The sequence below is a fragment of the Cyprinodon tularosa genome, unplaced genomic scaffold (assembly GCF_016077235.1).
Source record: "Cyprinodon tularosa strain WSP-4 unplaced genomic scaffold, ASM1607723v1 ctg87, whole genome shotgun sequence".
NCBI classification, from domain to species: domain Eukaryota; kingdom Metazoa; phylum Chordata; class Actinopteri; order Cyprinodontiformes; family Cyprinodontidae; genus Cyprinodon; species Cyprinodon tularosa.
The window spans coordinates 2,439,172-2,461,629 of record NW_024039640.1 but is presented as its reverse complement, the minus strand read 5'-3'; the positions used below and the strand labels follow the sequence as shown (position 1 = coordinate 2,461,629).

General features: G+C 37.5%; 1 protein-coding gene across 1 annotated transcript; it reads right to left on the bottom strand.

Moving 5' to 3' along the window:
* Window positions 1-287: 287 nt before the first annotated feature.
* LOC119775429 (TRPM8 channel-associated factor homolog) lies at window positions 288-14,636 on the bottom strand. The gene is made up of 11 exons (XM_038273409.1): window positions 14,497-14,636; window positions 14,117-14,333; window positions 13,663-13,948; window positions 12,974-13,269; window positions 9,817-9,988; window positions 9,647-9,741; window positions 9,235-9,442; window positions 6,145-6,381; window positions 5,446-5,669; window positions 1,104-1,214; window positions 288-928 (listed from the first exon to the last, which is right to left on the bottom strand). Exons 1-11 carry the CDS (start codon window positions 14,634-14,636, stop codon window positions 686-688), a joined length of 2,229 nt encoding a protein of 742 aa, XP_038129337.1. The 3' UTR covers window positions 288-685.
* Between the last annotated feature and the right edge of the window lie 7,822 nt (window positions 14,637-22,458).

Below are 22,458 nucleotides of genomic sequence, written 5' to 3'. Positions count from 1 at the left end.
TGAACTGTCTCTAAAGTGCCCTGAGGTGACATGTATTGATTTGGCGCTATATAAATAAACTGAATTAAATTTATAAAAAATATATTCATCACAGTTTTGACATATTAGTTGTTTCTACTCATAATTGAAATTCAATTGTAAAATTTAGATCCTTAAAATATCTTTAACAATTTATGTTCACAGTCAACGGCAGCAATAAGAATGACAAAATGTTTCTAGTGCCCTCTTAACACTAGCTAATATTCGTTAAACTTTAGAAAAGATGACAAAAAAACTGACTAGCAGAGATATTTAATTGGAGCTCATATTTATTGTATTTCATGTCCCCCTGAAAAAAAAATCCCATAGCAAAGGAGAAATACCAGAGCTACATTTCTGAACCTTCATGAAGCAATCATTGTGTTTTAACAGTACTGGTACAATCTTGAGGTTGAATAGATGTTTTACTGTGCTTCCTTGCGTACTCAGCATAGTTCTTAAAATGTGTCTTATTCTTTAACTGTCCCGTTAAGTAAGGTTTTCATTTTCTCAAAGATATATTTGATATCAGAAATACAATCTAATATAACTGAAACAGGATTTATTACATTTCTTCATTTGGATATGCCTAAATAATGCCCGCAGTATACTAACCATATTAAAAGAAAGTGGATCTGTTATTTTAAACCAGCTCTGATTGGGATTTCTAGGCATACTGGGCCATGGGGTGATCGGTCCAGAGAGGAAGGTCAGACAGTTTCTTCTCGGTGTCCTGTTTAATGGGCCATCCCCAGGCTTTGAAGAATCCAGTCAGGTTCATTTTAACAGCTCTGGAGAAAGTCTCAGCATACAGGTTAATCTTTCCCTCGTTGTCTCTGGGGTAGGTCTTCATTTCATGGTAAATTGCAAACACCTTTTTAAAGGTGTCCCAGCCAAATTTGTCCTGGAGCTGCAGTATGAAAAAAAGAAAAAATCATGTTTACATAGATACAAAGTCCTGTTATTTTAAGCATTTGCATTACATCCTGGTAATGTACCATAATGTAAATGCACTGTACAGTATCTTGCATATTAAAAATGGTATTTTATGATCTTAAAGTCACATATTATTTCCATCCGCTCACCTCCATGTAAGTTTCCAGAGCAGTCCATGTGTACCAGTCACTGAACTTTCTGCCCCCTTCAACGTATTCTCTGATGCATTTTTCTCTATACTCTGGTGTCACGTCATTAGCCTGTATAAAGAAGATTGACAGAAGTGATGAATGTGATTGAAATTTCTGTTTTATATCAAATACATACAGCCTTTCTGTTGCAAAACCCTGTATCTGGACCATGCTTGTCAACCTTGGGTTGCTAAAAATAGGGAGATTTTTCTTTCCATCGATGTATCGCCCTATGGGTAATTATTTTTCATTTCTGGCATTTTAAAACTGATGAAGGAACCTCGTTTGGAAACATTTGTTTCTTTGACATTCAATTAATGATTCCCAGGATAATGAAAAAAAAGGTTTAATCATTAAAATTTGTATCAGAAGGCCGAATAAAAAGGCAGTTAAACTGAAACGCATTAAGTATGCACTATTGCAGATCAAATTAAGTGTGTACCATTAACTGCCACCATCTAAAGGATAAATTGGCTGTCACCATGAAAAAAACCAAGACTCTTCTCTTCGCTGGCTGAATCAGACTTGCTCCTATGATTCTGAAGAGATGAAAGTTTTTCCTGCATTTCAAACCAGATTTGTGAATTTGCTGCTAAAGCAGATGAGAAAACTCTCCAGTTCTGGTTTACCCAAGAAGCAGCTGATCCCAATTGCTGTTCTGCCAAGGAGCCACATAAGGCCATTGTCCCGTGCCCCACCGGTTCTGCCTCTGTCTTGAACTGTGAAACCACTGGACCTTGACCCACTGATTCGGCTGCTGTTGGAGCAGTGCAGCCGCTGTCTGAGCCGCTGACACAATCTACCCCCCAACTTAAAAGAATCCCCACTCTAAGGCTGCTATAAGTGACAAAATTAAGCCCTGCAAAGTTTCCTTCTGTTGTTTGCATCAGAATACCTCAAATATCTTCGAGAGCTACAGCACCTGTTGGACGAACGGACTGGGCGCCTGAAGTGTCCGTAGAACGGAAGTAACCGAAGTAAGTCGGACCACGAATGAAACCAAACCCCCTTCCCCACCATTCTCTAAACCATATCTCATGCTTTGGCAAGAGATGGATAGAATATATATTTTACATTTTGTTTGTGTTTTATCTGAAAGAAGCATTCTGATTCAACTGCTGACAGTTTTTAAGTCAGAGTTCAGAGCATTCTGAACTGAATGCTCACTGAGCCTGACTGACAATCCATGTTGTGCGTTACAGTCTCCTTAATTCCTATTTTTCCCATTTGTTTGAAAAGTTAAGCTGTACCATTGGACCGGCTACCATTTTTAGCTCTAAGCTACATCATTGCCCTATGGAAGCAACCTTTTTATGAGTGTTCTAACCTTTTCGTTTATTCTAGCTGGCCCGCCTCGGAACCGGATATCCTGTGCCACCTAAAATAATCCTTTCCTTCCAGCGTCAATATAGTTTAATGCAGGGGTCTTCAACGTTTTCCAGGCCAAGGACCCCCAAACTGATGGCGAGATGGAGCAAGGACCCCCGAATTATATATATTGTATGAATTTGTGTTATATCAAACTGGTCCTATAGTCACTCTATTACAGTTGGAGTAATGCAAGGAAAGTAATTTCTTACTTTCCTTGTATTATTAAACTATTTCTGATTCTGATTCCTGGTTGATGGGACAGGTGTTGTGAATGAAACTGTGCCCAGATTGAAAGAGCTCCTGTGTGTCGCTGAATGTGTGCATTGATGACTGAAAGACATCCTCTGCCTCCATTTATCTGTTTACTACAGTCTGTTGAATTCAATTCAATGCAATTAGTGGAAAAAGTCTATATAAAAAGTCTAACCAACCGAAACTTTCGCAACCCCCATGCAGTACCTCCGCGGACCCTCTAGGAGTTGCGGACCCCCTGTTGAAGACCTCTGGTTTAATGCATCCCTGACTCAATTTTCACTGTGAAACTTCACCCTTTTGTTTGCATTTAATATCTCTGCATCAGAGTTATTCACATTTATCTGCTGCAGTTTTAAAGGACACCTTGAATGCATCAAGCCTTAAAACTTGTACTTTCCTCAGACTTTTGAACAAACTCTTAAAACCCCTTTGGTTTGCTTTTATTTACTTTTATTTTCAATAGTGTGTTTAGTGCTTGCATAGTAATTATAAACAGTATTACTGTGTGTGATTATTAACTAAGAAAGGCACAGTTGTACATAAGACTGTTCACATTTATATGCAGAAACCCTGCAAGTAATTCAGACGCTAGTCTGAGTTAACATTTTTATTTTATCTAGATATGAAGACGCATCTGTGACAGTGATACTCAGAGCTACAGTTTGAATCAGCTCCCCATTATTCCTCCAGAAGATATATTTGTGAATATTTTTAATTAAGGCTCATTGCAATTTGAACATCAGACAATAAAACTAGCAGATATGACTTTCACACACAGGACAGTCCCGATCAGCTACAGTCTTGATGAAAGACAGGCAGGGGTTGGAAACTCTGTTGTTTGAATTTTATGTAAAATTTCATCACAATTAAATAAAATGTTTATAAACAATCCAGCAAAACCCTACAAAAAAAACACTATGGTAGTTGTTACAGAGGCATCCAGGTCTGCTAAAAAGATAACAGGGCTGGAAGCAGGGGCACAGCCAAAATTTTTTTTACAAGGGTAGCCAGGCAATAACCAATGTACACTAAAGGGTGGCCGAAAGTTGATAGGTTCCAGAACCTCAGGGTCAATCTACACTATTCAAAAAGGAAAATAAATGAGCACAACATCCATATTTTCTAAATAAAGACAAAATATCCTTTCCTAAAGCCTTTGCTAAAAAATAGACACATATATTTAAACATCTTCCTAGATAAAGGGTATAGTGGATACATTTCTTTCAGGTTTGAGTTCTGGGGGGAACATCTTTAGCTACTTTGTCATTTGTTACTTTTATCAATAATCATTCTGCAAACAAATGTACATTTACAAGTACTAATGTCTACATAAATTGATTATTTAATACTTTTTTATTAAAATAGTTATCTATGATCTCACTGAATACTCCTATATGACTTGCAGAGACAAATAATTTTCTATTTACCCCATATAACACAAAATCTAGTTCTGAAAAGAGCATGAATTCTGCACTTATCATCTTTAAAGTCAGTATATTGATGTGCATAATTTACCACAGTGTTTTTGTTGCCAAATAAATGTTAATATATGAAAAAATAAAATGTTTTAAATATTCAACTTGAGAGTATTGCTGTTGCCACCATCTGTATTAGGGGGAAAAATGTTAGGGGTGGCCACAGGCAGGGGTGTAAATAATAATCGTTTTGTATCGACCCAACAGCCGACGATCCGATGCATCGACACGTCCGCAAGATAATCGATTCATGTTTGTTTTTTTCCTCCGGTCTATTTTTATCCATTTGCTCCTGGGCGTAATTCTCCCTCCCGTGCTGCGGTGGCGCTAAACCTATTTTGCCCTCCTACCTCGCTTCCTGGTTATACTCTTACAGCAGTGTGTTGCAGTAAGCTTGACACAGACATTTTTAAATAATGCTCAATATTGAAGCGTGGTCTGTGCTACACGCTGTGGGTCTAGATACGGCCGAGGCGGCGAGGAAGTGGGGGCGAGTTTAGTCCGACGACGGAGGGACATGAGGGCCAAAAAGAGCAGAGATCCAGGTGAAAAAAAGGGTCTCAGCGTTCTTGCACACCTCGCTCTTCTAGCGGGTCAAACTTCAGGAGTTGTTTTCCGCAATTTCGGTCATAAAAACAAAACAAGCCGGCCTCCTGTCTGCGGCACTGTTTGCGGTCAGCTACAATTTGGGAGAGGAGCAACGGAGCGTTACTCAAGGGGGCGGGGACGTCCACACTCTGGAGCCGAGGTATTGCATTGCACTAATTGCACTGATTTTGTGCAGTATTTTTGCAGTATTTTTTGATGCAACTTTTGTACTTCTGTTATTTGCTGTTGTTTCTAAAAAAAAAAATACATAACGATATTACAGCTTTTATTGATTTATTTTAAACTTGAAACTTTGTTTAGTGTAAAAAAAATAATCATAATTTAAAAAAAATTTAATCGATTAATCGAATCGAATCGTATCGTGGTGTATTCTTGAGTATCGAAAATAATCGAATCGTTGGGTCAGGAAATCGATACTGAATCGAATCGCCATGATGGATGTGATTTACACCCCTAGCCACAGGGGTGGCCAATGATTGGCTAAGGTTGGTTATGGCCACCCCTTGCCCCCCATCTAGCGCCGCCCCTGGCTGGAAGTTTGGTGGTCTTGTATGAAGAAACATTTTAAAATAATCAATAAAAACACCCACCTTTGCCCTGCTGACTCCTAGCACTTCCTCATTAATATACAGCGGCCACAGGTTACATGTTGCCTCTGTGGTGTTGGGGGGGAACTCCCAGCAGCTTCTCTGTTGGTTGTGTCCCAGTTCATGAAGTTCTCCCCACAGACCATTGGTCTTGATATACTCTGCGTCGAGGGTCCTTTTTGCTACATTTGAGTGCATCATGACAGGATAACCTGCATGCATGTAACCTGAAAGAAGAAGAAGACATCAAAAAATTTCAGTGGTTTAGGAAATATGCAGCGTTCTTAGTATTTCTCTAACAGAGAGGGTCTCCATCCAGCAGTTCAGCACTTAATCATGCCTTCATTTTGTCTGTTTTATCTTTAATTTGCAATGATTGTATTTTATATGTGTTGTTTGGCATGTCAATGTAGAGACTGGCAGCAGTCCGTTATACAGAGTATACCAGATATCCTATCATCTTTTAGTTGTTGAGCGTTCCAAAAAACTACTTTTGATTATGTTCCTGCTGGTCCAATAGCTGAATTAATACTGCAGCACTACTTTCTTACTTACTGTCTTGACGAGTCTTTTAGTAAAGCCTATTTATATTCATTTTGTGCCATTTACTTTTTTTTTTTATTACAAACATACATTATGTTATGTTTTACAGTGTTTCCTATTATTTTTAAAAGAAAGAATTTAATAGAAAAGCATTCTTACCCACAGAAATTTGCACATCAGCCACAATGCGCTCTTTGCGGATGAATTTTTGTGGAATGACAGCCAGATCTGCAACACCCTTCATGATGTCATTCCAGATTTTCCCCACCTCCAGAGGGCTCTCCAGGTCTCGAACGATGTGCGACGGTACAGTGAGGATGATGTTGTCAAACTCCATCTCTGCCCAGGGGGCCGGAGCTTTGCGCAGAGAGGACCAATCTGCTTCTTTTGTCACACCTGAAGTAACCACATGAAGGATGTTGTCTTGGAAACATCTTTAAAAATATGTTGTATTTTAATGAAAAATAAAGGCATAATATTGATATTTAAATAAAACAATCAGCATGAAATAAAGCTCCTTTTGCAAACTGAAAAACTGCTGTTTCAGCATCTATTTGTTGTGTTTTATAGCCTGCTTTTGAAAAAAACTGTGCATAACAAGATCTTTATAAATATAAGGTTCATAAAATATATATATATTTATCTGTGCAGTGGAAAAATAGTTAACAACATTGAAAAGGTAATTGGGTCAAATTCCTGTTTGGGCCCTTTTCTCTTTCATTATTCAAGATATTACTCTGTTTATTGATATCTAAATAAATGACTAATGGAGATTAACAATCTCACAATCCTGTAACGATAAGCAGACATAGCCCATAGATGGAGATATAGGTTGTTATTATATATCTATGTACACCATTAAACCAACTAGCCCCACCTATATCCAGTAGTGTAAAAATATTCTTTACTGTGGAAGTCTTCAACAGGGGGTCCGCGACCCCTAGGGGGTCCACAGAGGTACTGCATGGGTGTCGCGAAAGTTTTGGTTGATTGGAGTATTTTTTTTTTTTCACTGCAATTTTTTCCACTTATTGAAATGTCTTTAAATCCACATTAACATGAATTCAACACACTGTAGTAAAGAGATAAATGGAGGCGGAAGATGTCTTTCAGTCATCAATGCACACATTCAGCGACACACAGGAGCTCTTTCAAGCTGGGCACCGTTTCATTTACAACACCTGTCCCATCAACCAGGAACAGAATCAGAAATACTTTCATAATCCCAGGGAGAAATTACTTTCGTTACATGACTCCATCTGTAATAGAGTGACTATAGGACCAGTTTGATATAACACAATTTCATGTAGTTTATATAATTTGGGGGTCCCTGCTCCATCCCGCCATCAGTTTGGGGGTCCTTGGCCTGCTCTACTGTATCAAAAAATGTTTCTTCCATTTAATTTCCATCAGCAAAACAAATGAATCCCCTATAAGTCAAAATGTCAGCTACATTATTGAGATCCAGCAGCTCAGAAAGTTCACATAAAACAACGATTTAGCTTTTCGATCAGGTGTAACCTGAATTATCAACTAACATCGAAAAATCATGTGACAGTATCCCAGTTGTGTATTCAGAGTAATCAAGTAATTAAGTATATTTGAGTCTACTCCTTAGATCAATTTTGAAATAAAGAAAATTCCCCATATATTCCCCTTTTATTACATTTTAAATGTGCATGTTGTTATGTTTGAACTTCTATTTCAATGCTTAATGCTATTTGCAACTTTAATGCTTTGAATACCAGAGTTTCTTTCCTTTGGTCTGTTTTCTTTGTTTGTTTGTTTTTTTGCATGGTAAGCATATGGTTTATATGTAGGAGTTGGCATTTGGAAAGCAACCGTGAGTTCAGGTAATGCTAATAATCCCAATCAACTCAGAGAAAGACATGAACAATCATATTATGATGTATGTTAGTCATCTCAATAATATTTAACAATTAATTCTGGCTCAAGATTTCTAGCACACTTAAAGGAATAGTACACCCAAAACATGATTAGCCTTCATTTTCTACTCACCCCTATGCTGAACAACACTCTGGAGTTCTTTTTTGATATCTCAAATGCATCTGGAGATCTGGGAGGCTTCTTGCTGTCTGCTGACATTCAAATAATAGAGGTCTATGGTGCCTGAGGGAGAAAGGTCCATAAAAGTCCACAAAAAACGTGTCAATATTCCTTCATACTGCTCGTCCAATGTATTCCAAGTGTCCTGAGTGGGTAGCATCCAGAATTTACTCGAAACAAAGTCATTTAGAATGTTTTTAGAGCATAAACAGTAGTGTATAGGATTTCCTGAAAGCGCGCACATGCGCGCTCACGACGCTACGGAAGCCGGCAGACAAAGCCAGATGAAAGTGCGCATTCAGCGTCTGCTCTGCCAATAATGCAAGCGTAGAAGAAGAAATGTGCTGTTTACCTGTGCAAAGAAAGAAACAATGAAAGAAAAATGTCTGAGGACTTCAGTGTTGAGGAAGAGCATGAGTTCTTTGCTGAGCTGAATGCGCACTTTCGTCTGGTCTGGTCTGCCGCGGTTTCCGTAGCGCCGTGAACGCCGTTTCAAGAAATCCTATACACTACTGCTTATGCTCTAAAAACATTCTAAATGACATCGTTTCGAGTAAATTCTGGATGCTACCCACTCAGGACACTTGGAATACATTGGACGAGCAGTATGGAGGAATATTGAAATGTTTTTTGTGGACTTTTATGGACCTTTCTGCCTCGGGCGCCATGGACCTCCATTATTTGAATGTCAGCAGACAGCAAGAAGCCTCCCAGATCTCCAGATGCATTTGAGATATCAAAAAAGTACTCCAGACTGTTGTTCAGCATGGGGGTGAGTAGAAAATGAAGGCTAATCATGTTTTGGGTGTACTATTCCTTTAAGGTGTCTTAAGATTATTTACTCAGTAACAGGGTCAATTGGTTAAAGATTTGAGCCATTTAACCGATTCTAGAAACTCAATACACTTAAAAGCTGCCTTTCCTATCATTATATCGGACCCATTGGCCAAGTGCATGAAGACTCCTATCCCTAATATGAAATGGAGAAAAAGGAAGACAAACAAACCTTTGATGGGATATAAAAAGTGAAGACATAAGAGATAATGTGGGCAGCTCTTTGGGTCTTCAATAACTTCTATTCGAATGAACTAATACTCCAATGCATTTGCTTAAAGCCCATTAAATGCATTAGCTTATTAAAACATCCCTTTGTGGTACAGGTGCAGATGGCGACACACTCACCAGACTTGTAATAAGGAGCAGATACTGCCTCCTCAACCACGATTTCCTCCTCCACCTTTACGTCACGTGGCGCCAGCAGGTAGATGAGTCCCCCCCACATGTTACACACCTGCATCCTCTCTGTTGTAACGGGGAACCTCTTGATCACATACGGCGCTCTCCATAACTCCTCTTTATACAGCTCATCACTTTGACAGCCTATCTGGATCTTTAGATGAAACAGATCAGTTACAAATCTGTTCAAACCTGTGCAGGGTGGTGCTGCTCATTAAAGTTTGATTTTCTTTTTCAGAAGTAAAGTAGATTAGGTTTAATTGATTAAGTGCCTTTAGGTTCAAAATGTGCCAATTAAATACTTTTCTTTGTTACATTCAAGAACATGTCGAGAACAGTTTTAATTTTTTTTCTTTACCTTCCATCCAGTGTTAACAAGCTTTGGCGGTAAGATAATCTTTGTCTTCATGCCAGGAGAGAGGTACAGGCCTGTACTGATCCACTCCTCATTTTCTGTCACACAGATAGAAGAGACATTTGGAAGCTGATACTTAGAAAACTGTCTGATAGTTAAAGGTGTGACCTAACCTCCTGTTTGGGCCTGGATCTTGATGCTTTGGTTCTTGACCACAGGTACTGGATCGACCTTGATGATCTGTGGCAGAAGCTCCTCCTTGTTTAGAGAAGCCTCGTAGACATCTGATGCCAGGCTGAGGAGCATGTGGTCTTTGGGACTCTTCACTGAGATCTTCTCACTCACCTGGAAGATAGTTTATACAAATGTTTGAGTTTGGGGACTCCAAAGTGGTTTACACTACATTCAGTCAAGCAACGTTTTACTCACTGATGGTGGAATCTACGCTGTAACCACAGCTACGCTGGGCCCTCTGACCACCATCAGTGGGCAAAGCAGGTGTTTTTTCCAAGTACACAAAAAAACAGATGGACATAAATTATGTTATATACTGTATGCCTCATTATGACAGAGAAGTCATGAGATCAAACCCAGCTGCTAATGTTTTACTTTAATTTACAACCTTTGACTAAAGCAGAGCTGAGCAGAGTCTAGGCTGGACTGAAACAAAGAACCCAACAATTCCCCATTCCTAAGGGGCGGATCCATTCGTCAGGTTCAATTTGCATGTTTTTTAAGCCAAAACAAGGCTTTGTTTTGGTCCAATCTATAAAACCTCGAACTCAACGCTATTTCTGACATTTTGAATTGAAAAAGCTTCCTGGATGGGAAACGAAACGTCTTCAAACTTGGAAAAAAAGTCCAGTGGATTGTTTTTTAACTTTTTTGGTTAGACTGATAGAAAGTTTTACATTATACAAAGAGGTTATCATATCGGTTGTCATTGTATTGATCAATAGCTAGAAAGTAAATTTTACCCTGACAATAACTACTGGATCCATTAACCGGACTAAACAATGAAGCAAATATTGTCCTGTGGCCTATTTGGCATTTTATATTTTTGATAGGTCTAACAATGTAAGAAAGAAAAATAACTGTCTACAATTTTGTTTTCAATTGAAAGGCAAAGGTGAAAAAAACAATAGAAATCATCATTTAATCTTTGTTTTATAAAAATGCTAAATTTATGATTAAAAATAAAACGTTTTGGGGTGATATTGTTTATGCTCTTGCTTATAATACATTGTGGGGCCCATTTTCAGGTAAAATGGCATGTTGTCGGGACTGACTGCTTATGTGGGGCCAAATGCCTTGACCACACATGGAGAATTGCTGTTTCTGGGTCATGAGTCACGATTAGGTCTAAGGTGTGAATTAAGTTTAGTCAGGGGTTAGGGTTAGGTATGAATAGGAAATGGTTACGGTAAGGGTCATGGTTAATTAATGGAAGTCAAAGGAATGGTCCCTCAAAAACAGTGACACAAGTTTGGTTGTGTGTGTATGGTGGTGGTGGTGCAGGGAGTAAACTAAAAAACAGAAAAAAAAAATTAGGGAGATAATGCATTTGTTTTTTTCCTATTTAATATATTTTTTTAAATCTCTGCATTGGAATACTTAAAAAAAAGTCATTTTTCCTTATGTCTTCAGTAATTCTACAACCATAATGTATTTTGATGCTAGAAGGCTTTGATTATTTTCTGCACAACTTGGCTCTATTCTAATTTGGCAAATTTTAGCACATGTTGTAAAGCATGCACCAAACAGCTTTTATTTGTGCTGCCTTCTCTGGGCAACATAGAAGCTCTCCTCCAGAGCATGCAAACATAATGGTGCTTTTCCCTGGAATTATAATCACCTCTGAACATATATTGTGTCTACTTTACTAATGTCTTACCCTTAAAATAGGTTCACATGTGCATAGACTCTCTCCATTGTCTTTTATTACACCATAGTGCCTCCTTCTGGCCAAATTTTTGGCTCACAGGTTAAAACCTAACTTTAAAAAATGCAGATGCAGAAACTTTACCCACACTCACTCATTAATTTTCTGACTGTAACGTGTCAGTTAAAATGAAATACAGAGTGATTCATAGATTGTTTTTGATAGATCTTGTGCTGTATTTAAAGAAGTCAAGCAACTACCTTTACCTTTCATCGTAATGAAATCTCAGCATTATTGGAGAGCAAAGTTTAGATGGCACATTGAATTTGTGAGATGACCGGCTGCATTTTCATGTTTGGCTACAACAATCACCATAAAGCAACCTTAAACACATTTGACTGAGACATAATCACAACCCAAACCCACTAAGAGGCAGTAATGCACATTTAGCCATTATTTTGGTAATATTTTTGGAAATTTTTACATTTGGCACCCCGTAGCATAGCGTCATTGTATGATAAAATGCTCCACCCATACAAATTATGTCATGCTCAGTTATAAGGCTATAGTTTTGTTTTTGTTTTTTTACTACTTTCATCAAACATTAAAAATCAAAGTTAGGGTATTTAGCTAATTATTAATTATTTTCCCGGATGTAAAAGCAAAGATCTGCTGCTGCAGCTCCAGCTCTTCCTTGGCAGTTTATGCAGCTGATGTGCAGCTGATTCTATGTGTGGTGCATCAGATTCAGCTTATACAATTAAAAGTCTTCAGTCTCCTCTTTAATTCCAGTTGCTGTTACTAAGGTACAATAGTTACTCATCAGCGTGTTGCTTTTTATTAACATTGTAATATTGACCCTCAGTTGACTTGTTCAGATGCACCTTCATCTTGGTTTACTTAGGCTCCTTCTGTTGCACAATCATCCAGGCAACCAGCGATAAATGTGCCAACTGAGACAACAAGACCAGAATGTCCATTTCCTTTTTCATCTGCCGTTGCTTAGGTCTCACTATTTTTTCTAGATTTTAAAAGGTTTGTTTCAGGAAGTTTGTTTAAAGGCTTATTACAGACTTCATTATCTATAAACTATAATTTCCTTCAGTCTATCTGCATACACACTCTGTTAGAGGTGTCTGTGCTAAAAGGGAAATAAAGCTGGTAATAAAGGATATATGCATATGATCAATGTAAAAATATCCTTTTAAAAAATCTAACCAAAATCTAGTTAATAAAGGTGTGAAAAAAAATTAAACTAATTTGAGTGACAGTCACCTGTTTTGTATTTATATTGAATGTTTTTCCTTTTCTGCTTCACAGCTGTCCAAAATATATTTTTTGGTTGTGATTTGGAAAAAAACAAAGTCTTATACTAAAAGATGTTTTACCAAAACTCATCAAGTAAATAATTGGTAATTCTAAAGCTAAATAAATATATTGTAACCCACCTTGGGTATTCCCCCTTTCTTCAGGATGTCAGTCAGGAGCGACATAATCTCTACGTAGCAGAAACTGTCATAAGCCTTCATCCTTAGGAAGGAGGCACAATCTCCTCCCAGCCTCTTAAGATGCTCTTCATCTTGCTTGCTGAGTTCTGCGCCTTCCAGAACATATTCAGCAAAGCGATGCAGAAGATGACGGAACTGGAAGTTGTTGACCTGGCTTGGATCAGGAGCTTTGTAGACGCCTGATGTTATGGTTTCTTTCAACAAGCTCAAGCCCGTTTTGTTCAGGATCTTGTTTCCTGGAGAAAGAAAATATACAGAATGAAATGTTAACTTAGTCTTCTTTTTGATAAAGATGTGATTTTAAATTATGGAAAATATGTTTCTTGTTTTTATTGGTTACATATTGTATGTTGGTGGATGGTCATTCTGTTTTTCATAAAGTCAGGTTGATATTTTTACAGTAAATGTTTCATTTACTGATGTATAATCTTTGGACAGGCAGATATTTCAGTCAGCTGGTGGTTTCCTACGCTATACTTTGCATTTCTTTGCAAGTTATCATACAAAAAGCCATACAAAAAGGCTTGCGGAACCTGAACCTACGCCTAGTTCTCTGCAAAATTTAAAATGTGTCATAGATTTTTATAAATGATACATCAACTAATTTACTGTATGGTGCAATAACATACCTGAGAAATCCTTCATGGGGTTTTTCCCAGTGTTTGTTGCAGCCCAGTTCCAGACATGTCCCCCAATCACCAGTCCTCCTCCCTCTGCCACAAACTTTTGGATCGTCTCAGAATCTACGCTACTGTATGGTGGACACACAAACACGCTAAGATCCTGTCTGAACTCTGTGGTCTCACACTTTAACCCCAAGTTGGGTAAAGTCTGGATGCCCTGCTCAAATCCAACAACTCCGTCCCTGCCTTGGTCCAACCAATGGAATGCATTCTTCCAAAATGATGCCAGCTTCTATAAATGCAGGTAGAAGTTGATTATACAGAGAGAAAAAAAACACACTTTTTGTTTTGTTTTTTAACTGAGGTGTCTATGGAAAAAAGTTAAATCACATTCTAAATATTGAAAGTTTACATTTTATTATAAAAGTGTGGGAAAAAATGGGTAAACTATAAACCGCACCTCGTGTTGTAAGAAGCCCTCATGTGTCACCAAAATGACGCGTCCCAGCCCAAAGTAGGATCCTGCAAGGAACGCCTCTCCCTTATCCGTGGTACAGATGGGAAAAGCTAGGGGACCATGGACCAGAGCTGCAGAGGCAATTGATCCACACTGGATGTCAAACTCTGAAATCCCTTTCAGCAAGAAATCCAGATCTTCTTTAAAGTCCAAACCACACCTGTCATTATAAGAAGGCAGAGGTTTGATACATGAACGATTTTTTTTAATACTTTCCAAATTGTGTTGTGAAAAATTTCCAAAAATATGGATTTTATAGCACACTTTACAAATGAAAATAAGATGAAAAATAGACTTTCAGTGAAGCCACAGTTTACACTTACCGTACAGCTTTCCAGGAGGTTGGGATCTCAGGGTAAATGGGCAATTTTTCTGCTTTTCCAGACTGAGCAGAAAAGTAGATTCCTGCCACTGCTGTAACTTTATGTAACCTCTTCGGCTCTTCACAACCACTATTGAGCATTTTTTCTTAATATAAACTTTACGTGCACAAGTGCACTTTCACAAACAACTACAGGTGCTTGGTTCCAGGAACCTAGAGATTCACTTCCATACAGAAAGCCCATATTCTTATCTTCAGGTAACTCAGAATACATGTCAGCAATCATATCTAGGTGTTACTTTATTGTATGTCTCGTACCATGTCCGTTGGTTTTGCTGTTCTTTTTACATACCTTTGCAGGTGATGAAGCAGACTGAAAATGTTTTATCATTATCTCCCTTTCATCTCCTCTTTCTTTCATCTTTTCTCCTGTTTTTCCTTTCCTGCTCTTTTTGTGTTCATATAATCTGTAAAACTCCCTGCATAATTGGAATAAAGCAATATATATGCATAAAACAAGCGGAACACTATGGTGATAGCCGTACTGCTCCACTTGTGAAAATAAAATCTCTTGGGCTCTTTTTGGCATCAAGACAATTATTCTTATTGCCAGACAGGACACTGTTAAAAAATAAATAAAATAGTATAGGAGCATCTATATTCTCAAAATCACAATATATATTTGATATTGCTTAATATATGTTGGATCTAACTGCTTACAGAACAAGTAGATGTCACCAATTTCTTCAACGAATACATAGTTAAACAAAAACAACAATATGAAGAAAGCCAGCAAAAAATCTAACTAAAGAGAAATTAGGGATTATTTAAATTTAATAATATTGTGTCTATCCATTTATGGAAGATCAACTCAATATTTTCTTGCTTAGTTTGGATTTTTTTTTAAACTGTGTTGAATCTATGGGAGAGTTTGGATGTTAGCAGAAACAATAGTATTAAAAGAAAGGAAGGTTGTTCCCATCTGCCAGATTCCATCACCAGAAAGTAACCTGAGACAAATTGACGCAACCTTTAACTTTTGACCTGCGTCTTGCACCACCTCTCAATAAACTGGTCTGGGTCCCTGGACGGGCTTTTCTGAAAACTGGAAACAATACTGTATCTGTTGAACCATGCTTCAGGGTTTTCTCTCCAGGCCCTGGTTTTTTCCATCTTGCAAACAAACAGCATCAACAAATAGCAGAATCTACTAAACTCTGATCTCAAACTTCGTTTCTTTGACTTTTGACAAACATATCTGAAGACATAAAAATATTTTAAATTAAAAATCCTGGTGTACTTGTATCCTTGCCTCTGTTGATGCCTGCATCAGTTCGGTGAGTAGGCAGAGGGCTGTGTGGTGTTTACCTCCTACATTTTATTTGTTTTTGTCAGGGTTTGGTTGAAGTTTTGAGGACCCAAATGCAGAGGCGAGGAGGCAGAGATGAGTTCTTTGGATTTAATTGAATAACTCAGGCAAAAATCCAAAAACCAAAGAACAAAATACATTGAAACAAAAACCGAATCAACTTCATGGGGGAAAACTCCCACAAGGAGCCAGGAATATACTAGGAACCAGCACTGAGGAACTGCACAGATAAAATATATATGGGACTGAACAGAGGCAGGACTAATGAGCTGATTGGGAGCAGGTGTGAACAGAGTATTCTAGAAGGGAGCTAGTGAAAAGGAGACCAACACAAGAAGGCAACAGAGGGCAACCAAGAAAAACCTAAGAATTCAAATATATATAGAAAAACACAACAAATTAGGAATTAAACCAATAAAACTAGAAAACAAAGAAATACATGGATCAAAGTGAAACTGATTAATCAAAAGAAAAGGCCGTGACAGTTTTGCCCCTTGTGTTGAAGCGATTCTAAACATCTAATGCCGCTTACACCTGTGCACCTCCATACACACACATTCGCTTAGTAGCATTCGCTTAGTAGCATAAAACTTACACAGGTAGGCAAAAAAACTCTTCTTTTATGCCTAAAGTTGCTTTGTACTTGTGACAATGTAATTAAAATAAAGATTAATTATATTCTATCTTCCAAAGAAGAAGAACAAGTGAATATCCATGCAATGCAGTGATATCGATGGCTCTTGGTCTGTATGGAAGCTGTGTTAAGACAAAATAAATAAAAGCCTGGAAGTTAAGATTAGACAGGGAATAAAAAAATGCATCGAGGCCTAATAAATTTAATTTCTTGGTGCTTGATTCTTTGCCTTTCTAAATCTATCGTTGATTTGTTTGCTCAGCTTTTATCAAATAAATCAATACAAAATGTATTTAACAGCTGAAATAAAGTTTCTATGGTCTATAATTTACTTCTTGAGTTTTTTCGGTAGAGTCGAAAGGATGGGTCCTTCCTTTTCCCATTATGGCTTACTATCAGTAAACAAAGGAGGGTGCATGTAGACATGCATGATCAAGTGTGGAATGTAAGGGACAACCTTCAGGATAAATTAGTGCAGAGAGGGCGGGCTGTGGTAATATATTTCAGCTGTCATAACATATTGTCTTAGGGAAGGACTCGCATAACTTAACCACACAACCGACTGTTCTCATACATTTTCTTCTACAAGCCAGGAGCCAGAAAACCTTTAGTAATGAAACATGTTGAATAAACTAGAGGAAGTTAGAAGTTAGATTACCTAATTTGTAAGGTGGGCTATTCAGTCTTACAGGTGGGGACCTTATGTGACCTTGTTCTTGTGAAACAAAGACTTGAACATCTCAAAACGAGCAGAAACCAGCTTTGGAATTTTGCCCTGAAGCCCATTGGGGCCACAGTTCTTTAAAAGCTTTTACTACCAATGAAGCATTATCTATGCACCCAGTTAATGGTAAATCAATAAATCTGTCACATGCTTTTTGTCCACTTTGTTATTAGATATGCCCTATGGTGTTTTGTATAATATACAAAGGCAGTAAAAGGAGGTCTGTTTCAACAAGTTTCTCCTTTACCTTCCAACCCTAGCACACAATACAGAGAGCCCCTTTAACTGAACATTGGTCATATTGATTATTCAGATGCATACTGTACCCTCTTTTAAGGTTCTTAAAGTAAGTAAAGGTTGAATACTTGAGAAATCATGTTTGTTTTGCAAAACATTAAATTGGAGAAATGTTTGCCAAATAGGTGATACAGAACAGAAGATCTCCAAGTAAAATGGGTCTTGAAAGATTATTTTATGCTGTGGATTTTTTTTTTAACAAACAGAGTTGTGACATTGTTTTATAAATAAAAAGATATGCAGATAAGCTTTTGTTTTATACACTTCCCTTGCCCACCCCTAAGTTTTTTCACATACTGCAAAATGTGGAAAACCCAGGGTTCCCATCTATAATGGAAAACAGGAATGCGTAAAAAAAACTATTTGTGAAAAACACCTGGGTGAACTTTGCTCTTCGATGATTTTTCACTTGTGCTGCAAGGGAAATGAAACAGACATCTCTACAAGAGTAACGATTAAAACCTACACATTGTATGTGTGATAAGAATAACGTACCAAGATCTATGAATTAATATTTCCCATTACAGAGTAAATATATGTTTTTAATCCTCTGGACTCTGCTGAGATAATAGTACATTTAAAAGAAGGAAAGACCTTTTAATGCCCTCGTTGATGTTTTTCATTGTAAAATTTTGTTATATGTTTTTTATTTGATGTGCAAATCCTGTTTGATCAAGACTATTCAAACTAACCACTGTTAAATTTATTTTGCAGGTGGAGCTATGAACAATTAACCTGTGGAAAGGTTTTATGGGCTGTCTGTGGGCTGGAATCTGTGCTTCTTGGGAACCTCAAAATTGCGACATTAGTTGAGAAAGAGAAGAAACTTGTAAAAAGACCTGAAATACCGATGTGACTCTTAGCCACAGCCTTGGATAAACAAAGAGGACAACGAATCTCTTTGTTTATTCAGTTCTGTGGCCTAGAGACGATCTGATTGAATTAAGAAGATCTGATTTAAATAAAATTGTATCAGTTGTACTGAAGATGATCAGATTAATTTGTTTTTCAAGCACCTGCTGAGATATTTGTCCTTTAATCCTGGAGATGTTCAGTAGGTGATACACCAACTTTGCAGATTTATCTGATTCAAAGTGCAAGATTCCTTCTTTATTAGAGTTTTGCCATGACTCTGGTTCTGCTGGAGCTTTCTTCCTGGTAAAAGGGAGTTTTTCCTCTCCACTGTCGCTACAAGCATACTTAGCGTGAGGGGTTGCCTGCGAGTCATTGAGTCGTCGCAATCAACGGGTTTCCTCAGATAAAAAACTTTGAATAAATTTGACTGTATAATTTGGTCCTAGCTGGATTGAGTGAAGCTAGGGGGCGTGCAAGTGGCGCAATGGTTAGTGTGCACAACTAACCATTGGTCCTCGACGCGGCCGAATCCAACCTGTGGTCCTTTGCCGCATGTCTCTCCCCCTCTCTCATACCCCCTTTCCATGTGATGTTTGTGATGTAAAGGTATCTACTGACACTAAACAGCCACTGCTCTTCAAGTAGGATTCATCCACCCATCTTCTCCTGCTTATTCTGTCAGGGTCGTGATGGGTCTGGTGCCTATTTATTTTTTTTTTATTTATTTGTTTATTTGACAGGGACAGTACAATTAAACATTGCAACCAAACAGGTGGCCGATGTCCAAGTACATAAGGCTTGTAGCCATGGGCTAATTTGCAGCCTTCGTCCCTGGTTAGGCTTTTAAAAGGTGTTAGCATTAAGGGGGAGGGAGGTTAGTTACGACACACAAATGCATAAAAACACAAAAAAAAACAAAAAAATCTATCTATCTCCAGCAGTCTATGGGTGACAGGCGGGTTACACCCTGAAAAGGTTGCCAGTCAGTCACAGGACAACACAGAGACACACTATGACACAAAGCCAATCAAGGTAGCAGTAATGTTGTATGTTGTTTGTTGGACAGTTAGAGCCAAAGTACCTGTTCCTGTTTGGCTGTGATATCATCCTGGAGACAAATATCAGCTGTGCTGCTGCCATCAGCGCCTTTGTTTATAGATGTAGGAGCTTGGCCTGTTTTTCAGTGTAGTTCTGTTTCTCCAAGTGTGACTAACCGTGTGTGCTCTCTTCATCCTCTGACATGGGAGCTGGCTCGGAGATCGTCTGCTCCTTGACGGGGCCGCCTTTTACAGCTGCTTTTTGTATCTCTGCTTCTGTCTCCATGAGCCTCAGTCGGCCTCAGCAGTTGGCGGCTCACACTGAGCCTGTTCTTCATGTTAAAAGGGAGTTCTTCCTCTCCACTGTTGCTAGAAGCATGCTTAATGTGAGGGATTGCCTTCGGGTCAATGAGTCGATGCAATCAGCTGGTTTTCCTTAGAAAACTTGGAATCAATCTGATTGTATGATATGGTGAACTGTAAAGTGCCTTGAGATGACGTGTTGTGAATTGCCGCTATATGAAGAAACTGAGTTTAATTGAATTAAATCCGATATTTGTGGTTTGATTATGTTTCGAGGTCTATTTAAGTTTTGATCCTATTTGCAATTTTAATGCCGTGAATACCAGAGCTCTAAAACTATTCAACTTCATGCAGAAATCCTGGTCATTTCACCCTATATCATCCTTTCTGAAATTTTAATTTTGAATTAAAGTACACTGTATTTTTCTTATGTTCTCTCTACCAACAGTGAGCATAAAATGAAAAAAAAAAAAAAACTGGGGCATAAAACTCCTTTGAAGAATAACTTTTTAAAAGCAGTTTTGTATCATGAAAGGCAAAAACATTTGTATTTAAATAAAATGTAGAATGTGTTCATTTTTTTAGTTTTACTAAAGTTCAGTGAGGAATTTTTTTAACATGTCTACTTACCACAGGTGTCAGTAAAGAATGTGAGCACTTTTGACACCTAGATCTACCCCCATTGCCAAAAGGCATCATTTCTTTTCTGTTACCTGAAACCCAAGAAATATTTTGGGTTCAACACAAGTGGCACAGTGGTCTGTTTCATGAAGCAGGTTTAAGATTCAAATTTCCAACTCTAAATTGATCTAACCTAAAGTCGGGAAAACTGGGTGTTCGGTTTCACAACGGCTGCTATCAATTATTTCAATCAATTTTAACTAGATCCACTCAGAGTTAAGCGCGTGCAAAACAAGTATGAAAAGCCATTATCAGTGGAGCACCAATTTTGAGGAGTCACCATGACAACAGGCAACAAGAAGTGTCTATTTCACCCCACTGGAACTGAAGATAATGCAGAAATGCAAAAAAAAAACAAAAATAAATAAATAAAAAAATAAAAACATAAAAAAGGAGAATGTGTTAAAAAGACAGATAATAGCGCTACAAAGGAGAGGAAGATGGCGAGAGAGAAGATTGGTGCTCAGGTTAATGTGTCATTTTATATGAAGTGTCTATGGCAGGCCGTTTTTACATTTATTAAAAGCACCCCTCTCTGTTGTTCCATTTCTAGATCACTAAAATAAGATTCATCCTGATCAGAATCACATTCTAAGACCTAACTATAATAATATATTTACTAAATTACATTTTTGTAGCAGAAACTGAATTTTAGAAAGTAACAAAACAAAACTATACTAGTTAGAATTCAGCTTTATATGTCTAGAAATGTTTTACACATTTTAAGAGGCCATTCTGACATTTATCAGCTTGACTGAAAATGTAATTATGTCTGGAAAAAAGAGTCATATTTAAAATAATACAAATGTTGACCATTAATATTAGGAATATGGAGATCTGAAATTAATTTCTAGACATCCAGAAAGTTTATTCTAGATGTGGAGAATGTAATTTTGTTTGAAATGGTCATTTAGACAAAGAAAATTTTTTTTTTTTCCAGATAACAGGGATACATATTCAGTAAAACTAGTACATATCAAAACGGCTTGCCATAGTTTTGTTACCGTGGAAATATTATGGGATTACTTCTTGAAAGGTAGATCAATATATCTATTTAGGTGAAATCTTCTGGCAGCAGGTGAAAAGCAAGTCTAAAAATCTTCTAATATATAGAACCTGTGGATCATCATGCATCCCTCCTCATGTTGATTCAGTCTTCTTTTACACAGTCAAGTGTCTGTTTGCAGACAAATGGCCGTTATAAGCAGCTATCAGTCCTAAAGAATGGATTCAGATTGAACCAGTAGGCTCATTTGGTTATTATCGAGTGAACCCTAATCTTAACCCTAAAGTAATTATTAATTCATCTATTTATGTGTAATCTAAAATTAAGTTCAGTAGTCCATGTGCTGTAAATATAACTAAATAAAAATAAAATGATCCGCATCTCGCTCATATTAAACAAAGCATTTACTAGTATTCTCATTTCCTGTCAACTGAGTTGTAGAATCCTCTCCCTATAAATATTTAATTCTCTGTAAAAAAAAAAAATTGCCATGCCAGACATGCAATGTTTGTTTTTAAAACCCAATGTGTCTTACAAACCTAGTGAATGAGATATATATATATTTATTTTTTTTTTTTTGTTTCTTTTTAATGCACAACTCTACAACAATAATCTCACTAAATCAGGAAATAAAACAGCATGATTGGCTGTAAGGAGAGCAAAGACAGAGGAAACTCTGAGTTTACTGAAGAAAACCTGGGTAGAATGTTACTATGGTGACTGAAGCAGAGGTTAAAGAAACTCTCTTTGTGAAACTGAAAAGTCAGAGTTTCCCTTTTTTCATGTTCCGACAACGTGGGAGTTTTTGGTAAACGTGCTTCGTGAAACGGACCCCAGGTCTCAGACTTTTTTCCAAAGAAAAAAATCTATATAAGTTATATATATTTTACATGGTTATATAATATAACCATGTAAAAGTAGAGGACTCTTATCAGCCTTTGTTGCAGGTAGAGGACATACCTTTTAACTGGAGTAGAAAGTTTTCGATTCTGGACAGGGGCTGTGCAATTCAAAAACATATGCATATCTTGATTTTTACTTTAAAAAAGAAAAAAGA

Bases quoted from the DNA above. Each gene is read 5' to 3' on its own strand.
- LOC119775429 (XM_038273409.1), bottom strand. From the start codon at position 14,636: ATGCTCAATAGTGGTTGTGAAGAGCCGAAGAGGTTACATAAAGTTACA. The intron at 5,670-6,144 runs GTAAGAATGCTT...TTCTTCTTTCAG, and splicing joins TGATGTGCAAATTTCTGTGG to GTTACATGCATGCAGGTTAT. The intron at 929-1,103 runs GTGAGCGGATGG...TTCATACTGCAG, and splicing joins CTCTGGAAACTTACATGGAG to CTCCAGGACAAATTTGGCTG.